The 12,565-nt window shown below is 37.0% G+C and overlaps 1 protein-coding gene across 3 annotated transcripts in view; it reads right to left on the bottom strand.

The window, feature by feature from the left end:
* Positions 1-12,565, bottom strand: part of CLIP1 (CAP-Gly domain containing linker protein 1) — a 70,270-nt gene that overhangs the window by 21,403 nt on the left and 36,302 nt on the right. For all 3 annotated transcript variants that reach the window (XM_074921573.1, XM_074921574.1, XM_074921572.1), the window contains exons 10-17: positions 8,597-8,701; positions 6,135-7,079; positions 4,695-4,811; positions 3,625-3,682; positions 3,300-3,383; positions 2,128-2,284; positions 1,313-1,478; positions 1,009-1,224 (exon numbers count right to left, since the gene is read on the bottom strand). In XM_074921573.1, coding sequence (XP_074777674.1) covers positions 1,009-1,224; positions 1,313-1,478; positions 2,128-2,284; positions 3,300-3,383; positions 3,625-3,682; positions 4,695-4,811; positions 6,135-7,079; positions 8,597-8,701 — 1,848 coding nt within the window. The remainder of the gene's footprint in view (positions 1-1,008; positions 1,225-1,312; positions 1,479-2,127; positions 2,285-3,299; positions 3,384-3,624; positions 3,683-4,694; positions 4,812-6,134; positions 7,080-8,596; positions 8,702-12,565) is intronic.

Below are 12,565 nucleotides of genomic sequence, written 5' to 3'. Positions count from 1 at the left end.
AATGTGGTTTAAGGGCAAATAGAGCTATTGTAACTTAAGTTTTTAAAAAGTGTATACACTGACACACAGTCCTTGTGCAAACTCAGTTATTGACAGCTACCCCTGGTATTTCATTACAAAACACCCACCATCCACAAGAAAACTTTTCCGTGGTTAAATAACAATTAAAAACAAAAAAATCATAGTTTGAAGGTTCCTCCATACAAGACTTCATCTTGTTTTTTAAAACTACTCTCAACAAACTTTCTGAATATAAATTACTCAGAAAGAAGAGCCACAGAATGATTTCATAAGAATCTAGGTGAATTAAAATGCAGGGAGTTATATTAGATACTGAGTTCCAATTCTCAAATTCATCTTTTATAGATAAACCTCCTCATGATTCTGTCAAAAATGTATTGTCATAACCTGTTTAATTCAAAACACCACATCAGTGGTGTATTTAAAGTTAAGTTGTGTGCCAATTTATACACTAAATATTTTGCTAAAGCATAAACCAAAGATTATAGCAAATAACTGAAGGATGAAAGCAAGCAGTAATGTCAGAGAAACAGGAGAAAACTAAAGTCAAGCTATATACTAAACAGTTGCACATAATATGGGATCATACTACAGAACAAAATTTCAGGTGTGTAACACAGATTATTTAAGTGTAAAAAATATTTTTAATTAAAATACGTTCACAACGTATTTTAAAAATCATGCATTTAAAAAACAGAGAATAACATTTGGCTCCAACCAATTGTGCTGAGCCAGGCATCAATGAACATCAAATGCTAACATCAAAGAACTGTGTATCATGGATTCTTGTGTAATCTAGAGAAGACAACCAGTTAGCCATGTATGCTTCTCTTCCCTAACCAATACTAATCTACCCTGGAAAAGTTCAAAAGAGAAACATTGCAAAAATTTTACTACGAAATGGTGAAGCCAGGCAGAAAATAGCGATTCCCTGAGACAGAAAGATTTAAACTTTAAATTACTTGCAGAGTAACAAAGTATACATACTCTGGCCTGTTCTGCTTGCTTCCTCAGCTCTTCAGCCTGTGTTTCTAACTCATCATTTTTCCTCTGTGCAATTTTCAGTGCCTCTTCTGCATCCAGCAAGTTCTGCTTGAACCCTTTGACGTCCGCATCATGTTTAGTGATCATCTCAGAAGTTTCTTTTTCATATTTTGCCTGAAGATCCTTATACTGATTTTGGCTAGTCTCCATTTGATTTTTCTGATTGAAGATAAAACAATTAGAACACAGTTAAAGAAGCAGTGGTACAATATTCTGCATGTAGTTAGCTAGCACTTTTAAAAGTTACCATGTCCGTTAATTGATCCTGCAAGTTTTTCAGTTCTGCTTGATGAATCTTGAGAGTTTCTTGCTGACTCTGCTCAGCTTTCTGTGTTGTTTGCTCCACATTTTCCTGAAGCTGAACAGCCTTTTCATTTGCCTTTGTAAGCTCAAGTTGTATTTGCTCCAACTGCCTAGAAAGACCAAATAAAAAGAACATTACTTTTTGCTGACAGCACGACAAGCGCAGAGATGAGTCTAAATTATGCTGAAGTTCTATACGCTGTCCAAGCATTTAGAAAGAGATTTAATTATTTAACATACAGAGAGTGTTCTGCTAAATTAAATATACACAAGTGAGATTGAGCACTTGCTTGTGTGCAGACCGACACAGCTGCCAGTTACATTGCTCCCAGTCTGGGATTTCATAAAGGTAAAGAACAACTATTCTACATATAATTTTTATTTGAAAACAAACACATTTTCTCTTGCCAGACAAAAACGTGACCCAAGTCTTTTATATATCCAAGTAAAACAAGATTATCAGGTAATCAAGTAACAAAACAACTCACAAAACAGTCTAGATTGTGAAAAAGGTCATTTACTCTGGGCAATGAGAAGTATGTTACATAAGGATTTTAGAATTATAAATATGAGATGCTCTTCAAATCACTCTTGAGGAGACTGTTTTGATTAATTCAGTTCGATAGAACAAGTTCGCTTGTCATATCAATGTGACACTCAGGAGCATCTTGTTCAGATATTTACAGAAAGATAAAATGAGAAGCTGCGAGTGCAGAACTAAAGAATTCATGTGAAAAAGTTCAGACAACACCAGAATACCTTTCTTTTAACCGGAGCTCATCATTCATTTTCGTGAGCTGGGCAGAGCTGTCTCCTGAAGACTTCATGATCTCTGCAATATCATTTTCAAGTTTGGCTTTAGCTTCAATCAGTTGCTGTTCTCTCTCTTCTCGCTCCTTTAATTTCTTCTCCATCACTGAGCAAGACAAAGGTTGTTAGTCTATTAAATTTAAGAGAAAGGGTATGCACAGATAGCTAGAAGATAAAGAACTATAAACAGAGCAATACTGATGCTACAGACCTTGCAAATTACCCTTTTAAAATAAAAAATTAAGTTTGAATTTTGAACGTTAACTGTAGCAAAAGGTTAAGAACTCTTCAGAAATAGTAAAAAAGCAACTAGTCGAGAAATCTTTCAGGTGATTCACGTAACTTCAGGCCATGAGAAGTGATTATGAGTTGTACCTGTATCAGAGGGTAACTACACAGCATAACAGGAGAGGTATGCACATCTTACAGGTGAGACAACTCACCAGCTATTTAGTAGAGCAGTGGAAGACAAACAGTGCAAGCAACATGAAGCTACAGTGAAAAAATTACTCAGTCCAATGCAGGCACTGCCACCGAGGGCAAGAGCAGCCCTTGGGATGACTTCTACAGTCCCAACAACGCCTTGGAAGTCTCGATTACACAGTACATAATAATTCTCAATTTCTTTCTACATTGGTTTTCAATTGAGATGTAGAACTAGAAAGATATAGCAAGACTCCCTCCTGTGAGATAGGAAGGAGACGACCAGACCAGTGTACAGTCTTTCTGACATCCTTAAGAACTTATGGACAAAGCTTCTGTGAATCAACTATCTTATATTTGTAATTCTTCAGGCTAGTCCCCAAGCCTTTGTCTGGTATCTGACCATCACCACAGCATGATTTTGTTGCAACATCAAGCAAGAACTGAACTATTGATCTGGAATACACTCAGCCAGGAAGTCTTCTGCCTTATTGCACTATTTCCTTTACGTTATCATCACCTTGCTAGGTCACTACACACAGTGCCACAAAAGCTGTTTTCTGCCTAGAAAAAAAGGCTTTCTTTTGAAGGCATTTGAGAAAGCATTAGCTGCTATGACATGGTGAGCTGAGCGTGAGGCATATGAAAGCACAAAGCTGATACATTTTTCAAAACATTCCATTTTATTACTTCCTTACCAGTCAAACTAGACTTCAGCTGTTCCAGTTCTGAAGACATGAGTGCAAACTGCTCTTCTTTTTGGTTTAGTTTTTTTATTGTTTCTATGCAAGTAAAATTTTGAAAACAAAGTTAGTAACTGCTTAGACGCAGACAATCCCACCTACTTGCAAGGTATATTACTCTTGAGAGGCTGCAAGTAATCCTGTCCTTTCCATAGCTGCTGAAACTGCTGTACTGCCAGGTGTCAATTTGAAAGCACATGAGAAAAAAAACCACCTTTATTTTGCAGCATTTATCTTCTGCAGCTTTCTAGTTCTTTGCTTAGTTTAGAAGAAGACATACCTTGCATAGTTTGTTGAACGTTTTCTGCTTCATCAGCTGCACTAGTAAATTTTTCTTTCTGCAAAATGGATAAAAACCTAACGTAAGGTTTGGTCATAGCAGGATAATTGAACCACTGAATTTCTATTAGTTATCTCTCAAGTACAAAATAGAAGAGTCTTCGCTCCTACCATAAACAGATCTTATTTTTGAATTACAGTTTAGCGTAGATATATTCAGCAACATAAAGCAAGATTTTTCCCTTGCCTTGGTTGCAAGCAAGTCCCTAAACTTCCAAAATAACTTCTCCATCAACTAGCACAGCAACAGAACTGCAGCCACAGAGTCCAGTGTAGGAGACGTGATTTCTGGGCTTCTCAACGCAAGAAGCTATCCATGCTGCTCACAGGTGTGAGGGGACATCTGCAGCCTTGTGATCAATCTCAAACTAGTGCTTCCCAGCTTTACCAGCAGGAAGAGATGCTGGTCTGTGAAGAAAAGGGAGGATCCCGAGGAAGATAAGAAGAGAGACTCTTCCACCAATTTCAAATATTTACTATGGCCATGGAAATATTTTATGTCAGGGACAGTGAAACCTAAAAGCATGTCGTTTTGTTACTAACTCTGTGGAGTTTCTCAGGAAAATCCCACCCAACCACAGAATACTTGCAAACTTAATTAAATTTGCAAAATGAGAAATCAGGTGAAAAATGTCTTCCAAAACCATTTGCAAGACGTGTGCAGAGTGAGCATTAATTTGTACAACAGGTATGATAAAGGGCCACGTGTTCCGTAATGAGTAGTCTAAATTTAAGCTACATGCTGCTTTTGATTTGGTTTACTATTTTTATCTGCAATCCATACACAGATGAGTTCTATTTAGACAAAACACCTGATAACAGAGAACTCAGGTGAAATGCTCCTTTCATTCTGAGATGGATCCTGTTAGTCACAAACCCTTGGCTTCATAAGTAAAATAGCTTTGAAAAAAACTTTGCTCAGTCAGAGTTGATCCTCAGATTTCCATTACACTCTCACCATAAAAACCAAAATCCAAAGGATAAAAATCAAAATTTTTGGGTATTACTCACCAAAATTTGAAGTTCCTTTTCCAAAGAATCTTTAACTTGATTTACTGCACTCAAGTTTTTCTCAAGGTCAAGAAGCTTTTGCTCTTTGCCCTGCAGTTCTTTGGCCAGATTACTAGCCTAACAGAGATGATGAAATGGAGTAAAATAAAATTAAACATGTATGAAAAAATAAGAAATTAAAACTTGAATCTGAAAGAAATAACTGTAATATTAAAGTCACTGTAAGATGAAAAATTAAAAAAAAGAAAAAAAATGGGATGTGTTAACTGAGCGAAGCTGATTTCCACTGATGACTACATCACAGTTCTAATTGCATCTTGGAATATATCTGAAATAATTAAAATTTAGTTGTTTTCTTGGAATTAATGGTGAAAACGTTATTTAATGGCAGACATTTGAGTACATTCAAAATTTCCAAAATAACAGCATCAGCTGAATTAGTAGTTTTGCTTCTTTATTGTTTTAACTTTTTCATCTGATAAATTTAGCTTTTATGTTTCAACTGGTTATTTAGACCAATACACATACGGGGATGTAATTTTTCAAAAGGTTCTGTACCACACCCAGGGGTAGTGCAGAAATCTAGGGTAACCTTAAAAATAGAGTCAAAGATCTGTAGAAATGTCGTATCTTGGAACCATCTGTGAAGGGTTTAGGAAAGCTGTGCAGTTACTTTCCCACTACTCTTACAGTTAGAGCTCTAGCTTGTCAGGTCATACACAGATTGGGGACGTGGGGGAACCCCTAAAATGAAAGACTATCTTACCACCCTCATCCCTAGCTGCAGTGGTGGAACAACTTTCAAGTACTGAATGACATGCTATCAACTTTAAAGAGACATTTCATCCAAACCCAAGAAAAATCTTGGCAAGATGGATCACGCTGCAGTCTCTGCTTCAGAAGTGCTGTGAAACGGTGCCTAACAACATCACTGCATACCCGTGCCTGCAAGAAAAGTTCCACCAAGATCCTTTTTGCTTTCTTTTGGTTTTAATGGTCTCTTCCCTCATCTTGTTTGATGAGAGGCAAGATAGTGAAGGTACAGGGGAAACATTTCCCCTCAACTCACTTTTTATCTGAATACCTCTAGCACCAAAGGTTAAAAACTGGTATATTAAAAGGATTCTTCTCCCAAATAAGCCAAACTAACTTTCTGATAACACAAAGCTTTCAGCAGAGGCATGCTGAAGCTTGCAGCAAGGCAACAGAGTTGTTTTGTTTTGGTTTTTTTTTGCTTTTGCTTAGTGGTGCAGACCAAGCACTAGAAACCTGTTTAGAGACACGAAATTTAAGACCTTCTCTAAACCTTCTCAGATGGTACTATGATAAGCATTCAACAGAACCTGTTTCTTCTGTGATGTATTTGCTATAGCAGATTAGAACAGGACAAATGTAAAATAAAAACAAAGTAAAAATAAAAGGATGGACGTTGATACAAACCTTGCTACTTCCATCAACCTTTTCAGTCTCTAAATTCTGAATTTGTTTCTCAGCTGCCTCAAGCTGCTCGCTAAGTTTCTGGATTTCCAATTTACCTTCAGAATTGGCTTTCTGAAGTGCAGCAAGGTCCAAAAGCTTTTCTTCAGCAGCTTTGATCTGTGGTGTAAGACTATCAATAACTTTGGTTTGTTCATTGTACTTGGCTTGCAGTACCTCTAGCTCCTTTACCTTTATTTCAGCTTCCTGTAATTTGTTTAAAGTGTCTTCCATTTCTACTAGATGCTGATCTTCCACACTTTCCAGTTTGGTCTTCAGGCTTTCCAGGTTTTGCTCTTTCTCCTCTGTGACTGCCAACAGTTTTGCTTTCAGTGATTCAATCTCTTTTAAATGATGAGATTTTTCATTTTCCTGCTTCAGTTTTAAATTTGACATTTCATTTTCATAGTCTAATTTAATCTTCTCAATCTGAGTCTTTAACTCGGCAAATTCTGCTGTCTGAGCCCCTACACCTTTGCTGAAAGAGACTTTTAGTTCTTCCATTGCTTGCTGATGGGAGGCAATTGCAGATTCCAGCTTTGACTTCCATAGCTCTATTACATCTGAGTTCTCCTTGTTGGCATGATCAAGTTTAGTTTTCAAGGATTCATTTTCTTTTGCCATTCTCTCATTTGAAGCTGAAAGTGATTTGATTTCTTTCTGCAATGCTTCTTCACTAATTCCAAACTTCTCCTTCAGTGAATTCATCTCATTCTGATGTTCTTTGCTAACTGCAGCCATTTTTTCTTGCAAAGAACTTATTTCTTGTAACAATGAAAGAGAAGTGTCCACATCATCAATGTGTTTACTAGACTCTAATCTCCCTCGAAGCTCGGCTACTTCCTTCACCCGCAATGCTAGATCTCTTTCTAGTTCCATGATGCGAGATTTTTCTGATACTGTGGCCACCTATGATTAACAGCATTTTAAGAAAAGAAGAAAGAATTTTAAAAAATGTGTTTAATACAAAACCACTTAAGTCTCACTGAAAAGAAACCACTGAGTGTTGCAAACTAACATTACTAATATATTCTTACCAGCATTTTGGATTAGAATACCTTTGAGTTTCATTGTCAACTCTTATTTCTATGGAAATTCTAAAGAAACCTTAAGAGTAAGAGCAAATGCTGCTTTTACATGGAAGGCTGTGAAACAAGACCAACTGTTGTTTCATTTATGTATAAATTACTGCTTTTAAAAAAAGAAAAATGTCCACATCTTTGTATTACATGCATATTACATTCTTTCTAAAGGTGAAACTTATTTGAATTCATTTTTCTGAAGTTATCTAGAAATAATGACTTGCTAAACAATGTACAAATCACACTTATGTATATTATCAGAGTTTAACAAAATGGTTCTTGGAACCATTTTTAAGCAGACTGAAAAAGAAAGGAGAACCCTGAGGTCTTTATTTTTTGATATAACTGCTTCCAAATTAATCTCATGCCAGCTATAAGACTGTCAGAGAAAAATACGAACACATTTTTAGCCTCCGAATCCTTTGAAATTCTTTCTATATCCACTCCACTGTTCTCTCTGGAAAAGTGTCCTCACTTTATCTGAGCTTTTCTCTGGCTGTTGAAGCAGCTTGTGGTATGGGAAAGCACATGAAGCTACCACAATTATTTCCAATTAGGAACTTACTGTTTCAACCTCCTTACTATACCAACATCCTGGAAAAGGTATTACTTACCTGCAATTGTTTTTTAAAAGTACTTATTATATAGTACATCCTTGGTTTTCTAATATTCATCCATATCTCAACTTCAAGAAAAGCTGCACGTGTGAGCATGAATATATATATAAAAATATCTATCCTTAAAAATTGACATCTGCTGAACTTCCAACTTCGGACAATGTATGTCCAGTGATATTTTGACATGTAACAGTATTTTAACGCTACTGGGATATCCATGAAAAGATTATGTCATGGGTGGAAAAAAAGAACTAAAAAGCCACTGCAAACGATGACTTAGCAAAGCAAGTAGTACAACAGCTATGTAAGACCTCAGAAACCAATCCCCAAATACTAAGTCTGTGTTAAAAGCATTGGCACAGTTGATCATACTTTTTTGGATTTAATGAACTTTACTTCTAAAAATGAACCACTGAACATTCCTTTATGTCAGTTCATGGTCCCATTTGCTACTTTTGTCTTCAAGTATTAATTTTGCCATTTTAAGACATCTTACCTGAACTCTCCTGAAGAAATGAGTAAACATATACAAGCGTACACACACACACAACACTGAAGCTCAAAATTAATGCTAATTTTTAAAGTGTTCCAGCTATATCTATAGCAGGTACTGGTCATGGCAGGAGCAAGGATCTGTTTCAGCACGTGTTATACCCAGCAGACTGTGTCATCAGAAATCTTCCACAACACAAATCAGTCTTGTTATTTAAATAGTGAAAACCATTACCCTAGTGTCTTCTAACTCCCTCTGGAGTTTGTCAGCTTTGGTCTTTTCAAAGAGTAGGCTCTGTTCAAGCTCCTTAATGCGGGCATGCTCCAGTTTGGTCTGCGTCTGTTAGTAAAAAGGGAAAGGAAGAGAACACAACGGTGCCACCATCACATGCCAGCACAAGAGGAGGGAGCCACATGCAGGCCGTGCTGCCAGAATCTTCTACCAATGATGAGCAGAGAAGATGCAGTGGATAAAATGAACAGGGAAATGCTATGGATGAGAAAGATGGACTGAAAGTGTAATGGACTGACGTGTAAAAAAAAAATAAATGTAAAAAAGAAAATCACAAACAAAGAAACATGAACAAAAAAGTTTCATGCAGCCAAGTAGAAGTTATTTATCAGTACATGAAGTTTTCAGCACAAATTAGAATAGTTATGTAAAAAATATATGTGTATATATATCTGTATCTGTTCTAACAGGATAGTAAGTCCTTTTCCTTGTCATCCCACTAACCTTTTTCTTCAATGTACTGGGCTTATTTTAGAAATGATTTAGTTTTTAACCAGGGGAGAAAAATTCACCACAGAAGGTCGTGTGGCAAATCAAAACTTTTCAACTTTTTTTTTTTTTTTAATGGTAGCTGTATCTCAAGTCTCAGCCACAAAAATCCTTTTTGGCCAAGACCTGGAAACATTAAGGTTCATTTGTCACTACGGTATGAATTATTTGAATAGAAATAGAAAGAAAATAGTTGTCTATAACTGCAGAAGCCTCCTAGTTCTTCCTCCTCCTCCTTTTTCAAGAAAGAAACAAGCAACAAGTAAGATTCTCCAAAACCAGGTAACAAAGTGAATCCGTCTGGTTGCTCTATAGTTACTTAAGTCTAAATACATTAAACAAGATGTGGAAGTAAGGAAAAAAAAATATTGCTAATTTTAATAAGTTCCTCAAGAGAAGCAGGAAGCAGATGAAACTAAGTGAGTAGGTACTTTCTGTCTTCTGCTTACAAGGAGGTAGAATTTTTAGCAAGAACACAGAATACTGGATATTCTGGCTTGATACCCAGATACTCCCAGAGGCCTTGCAAGAAAGCTTGAAGTTTGAGAGATGGAAGTCCAGCAGCTAGTTCAAATGTGCCTTGCATCTCTGAAGCGGGGAAAAGGTGAGGGGTGAGGAGGAGAAAAAAGAAATATAAAGAGATAAGAACCAGGTGCCATGCTTAGTTCTGAAGTGCCCAGATTCGAGTACTGTGTCAGGTCTGGCAGGTCACTATTGGTTTAAATTTACTAAACAATCTAAACTAAAAGGATTATGAAAGTCTGTTGTTGCTTCACAGTGTCTTTTCCAAAAAGAGGAGCTTTACAAGGCTTGCCCACATTAAGAGTCAGGTGGATGTCCAGAAGACGACTGAAGTTGAAGATGTGTTTATTAACCAAAGAAGTTGCATCCATCAGTCTCGATGAAAATTCGCCACACAGCTTAACTGTCACAGCTAATTTACTGCAGAACAAAGTAACACAGTAACCCCCAAACCCTACAAACTACTATTAACAGAAGAGAGTCCTGCAACCCAAAGAGCTACCCACTGAACGCTGGATTGAAAGAATCCAAAAAGGCAGGAAGATGTGTGAATAATTCCACAGCCACACTCACGCCAAAACCGCAGTGCAGCAGCGTGTGCACAGCTGGCAGGACACTGCTGCTTCTCTGATCTTTGCAATATGATATTTAAAAACCCTTACAGAACTGTGTTATTTATAGAGTGACAAGCTGATTAGTACTGCCTCCAAACCAGCTGCAGCAGTTAAAAGATCTTATGTAGTCTCTGCAGAGCAAGTGGGATGGGGATGAGCCTCTCGTTTTCCTTCAGGGCTCTTTTCCTCCAAACACAGTATTCCTTTGGACATCAAATTATCTTCTTTCCCAAAAGGATGCAGACATCTGGAGGTTTAATTTTTTAAATGTTTTTCCAGCTGAAAACAGTCGACTCTTTTACTATATAGTTACTAGGTCCAAAATACTAAAATCTATGAATACTAAAAGTTGCTTCTTAGATTCGTCTTGTTTTTAAATTCTGTATCAGATTTGTTTCTCTATCAGTAGAAGATCTTCAGTGTATATGGGGGAAAAAAAAAACCCCACAAGAACATGGACTATTGTTTTTGCCTCCCACAGCCTTTGAAAACGGAGCTAAGTATTCTAAGGGAAATAACATTATAATTCAGTCTTCTCTCTGAGACAGGTTAGTATTAGTTCTGATCCACAACAAAACTGTAAGCCTGAAAAGTAATCTATTTTTTAAATTGAATATTCATAGCTTCCTTGCTCTAATTCACCAAAGGGATCTAATAAAACCAAGAAACCCCAAACCTGATAGTTGCAGAATTCTCCCTGCATGACTTTGCAAAATAAGCTAGCTTAAGTTTTTCTACGTTACATAAAACCCCAAACACTTTGATCATTAATTTTACAGACATTGCTTTACTGCTGCAAAGCTCAGCTATACCATCACTGATTACTGGGGGCTTTTTTAATCCCATCTCTTATATATTACAAAAGAAAATAAATTAAAACCCTACCAAAATGAAAATAAAAGATTAAAAAAAAAATACACCAGAGATCTTTGGTGAACATCTTTTCCCCCGTTTAGGGCATGAGGGATTATTTCTTTAAAGAATTCTGACTTCCAAGGGACACGCTCTGGTTTCCCTGAGGAAAAAAATCACTGCAAAATTTTGAATCACTCAAATTTCTCTCCTGATCATCTAGAAATTATCTTAATGATTATGTTCTGCTTTGAGGAAACCCAGAACACAGTAAACTGAGAAGAACAGAACAGTACAAAAAGAAGAAAAAAAATTTGATTGCAAACCTTCACTTGGATGGAAAAGAAAAACAGAAAATAAAAAACCACAACCACCACCACCAAAGGAAGCATCTTCACCTTCTCCAAAGCTTCACAGTCAGATCAAGAGTGGTAGAGAAATGAGATGAGCCTTGCTCTGCCTTGAACCTCAAAGAATTCTGCTTGAATAAACTTCAGAAACGAGTCATCTGCTATTTTCAGCACTTGTGTATTCTAGCTACTCTTTCAGTTCAAAATAAACTTTACTGTTGGATTCTCCATCTTTGGGTCAAACTGTGAGATTGTGCTGAAGCCATAAATGCTGATAATCAGTTCTAGGATAGGGGCAAGACAACCTTCACTCCCTTCGTGCTGGGGTAACAATCACAGAACACGACTGAGATCATGAAGCATTAGCCTGGAGACTAAGTGATCACCCACTCCTCTCCTTTAGAGAGTGAAGATGTCAATTTTGTATGGAAAAATTAGAATAGGGAAATCGGGAGTAGATAGGATTAAACAAGGAGTGCACAAAACAAGAGAAAGGAAGGGCACATGCAGATTTACTTCTAACACACCGTGAGCCCAATTGGAAGAATAGAGGAGACCCAGATCGCTGAAGTAGCTTCGCAAAAGGACCACCTAAGAACGCACAGCAGGAAACCAGTTTTAGTCTTGAGAACTTCCTATTTGGGCTGGGGATGCAGTGGAGGAGGCAACCTGGGATAAATTTTCCTGAGTCCAATCAAAGAGAGGGCTTTTAAATTCCACTATTCTGAGCTATGGAAGCAGGAGGGTTGCTTAAACGTCTTGTAAGGTAATTTCTATTATTCAGTAGCATATTTCTTCCTACACAATTTGAAGAGAAGCTACATGAAGATACGGTAAAATCAGACAGCTTTGCACCCTAATTCTTCAGATATTGGAAATCATCTCTCCCCTTAGCATTTCATGTCAAAAAAGATAAGGGAAGGTGGGGAATATACCAATTCTTTTCCTCAGAAAAATTTAATTGGCTAATTGCATACTGCATCTATTGAACAGCAGTAGGAGCTCATAGGAAAGCATGCAGAATTTTGTGAAGAAAACAGCTAAAATCCTGCATTTAAATGAAAGACATTACAACATCCTGGACA

This window comes from Athene noctua, chromosome 17, assembly GCF_965140245.1.
Source record: "Athene noctua chromosome 17, bAthNoc1.hap1.1, whole genome shotgun sequence".
NCBI lineage: Eukaryota > Metazoa > Chordata > Aves > Strigiformes > Strigidae > Athene > Athene noctua.
This window is presented reverse-complemented; position numbering and strand designations above follow the sequence as displayed.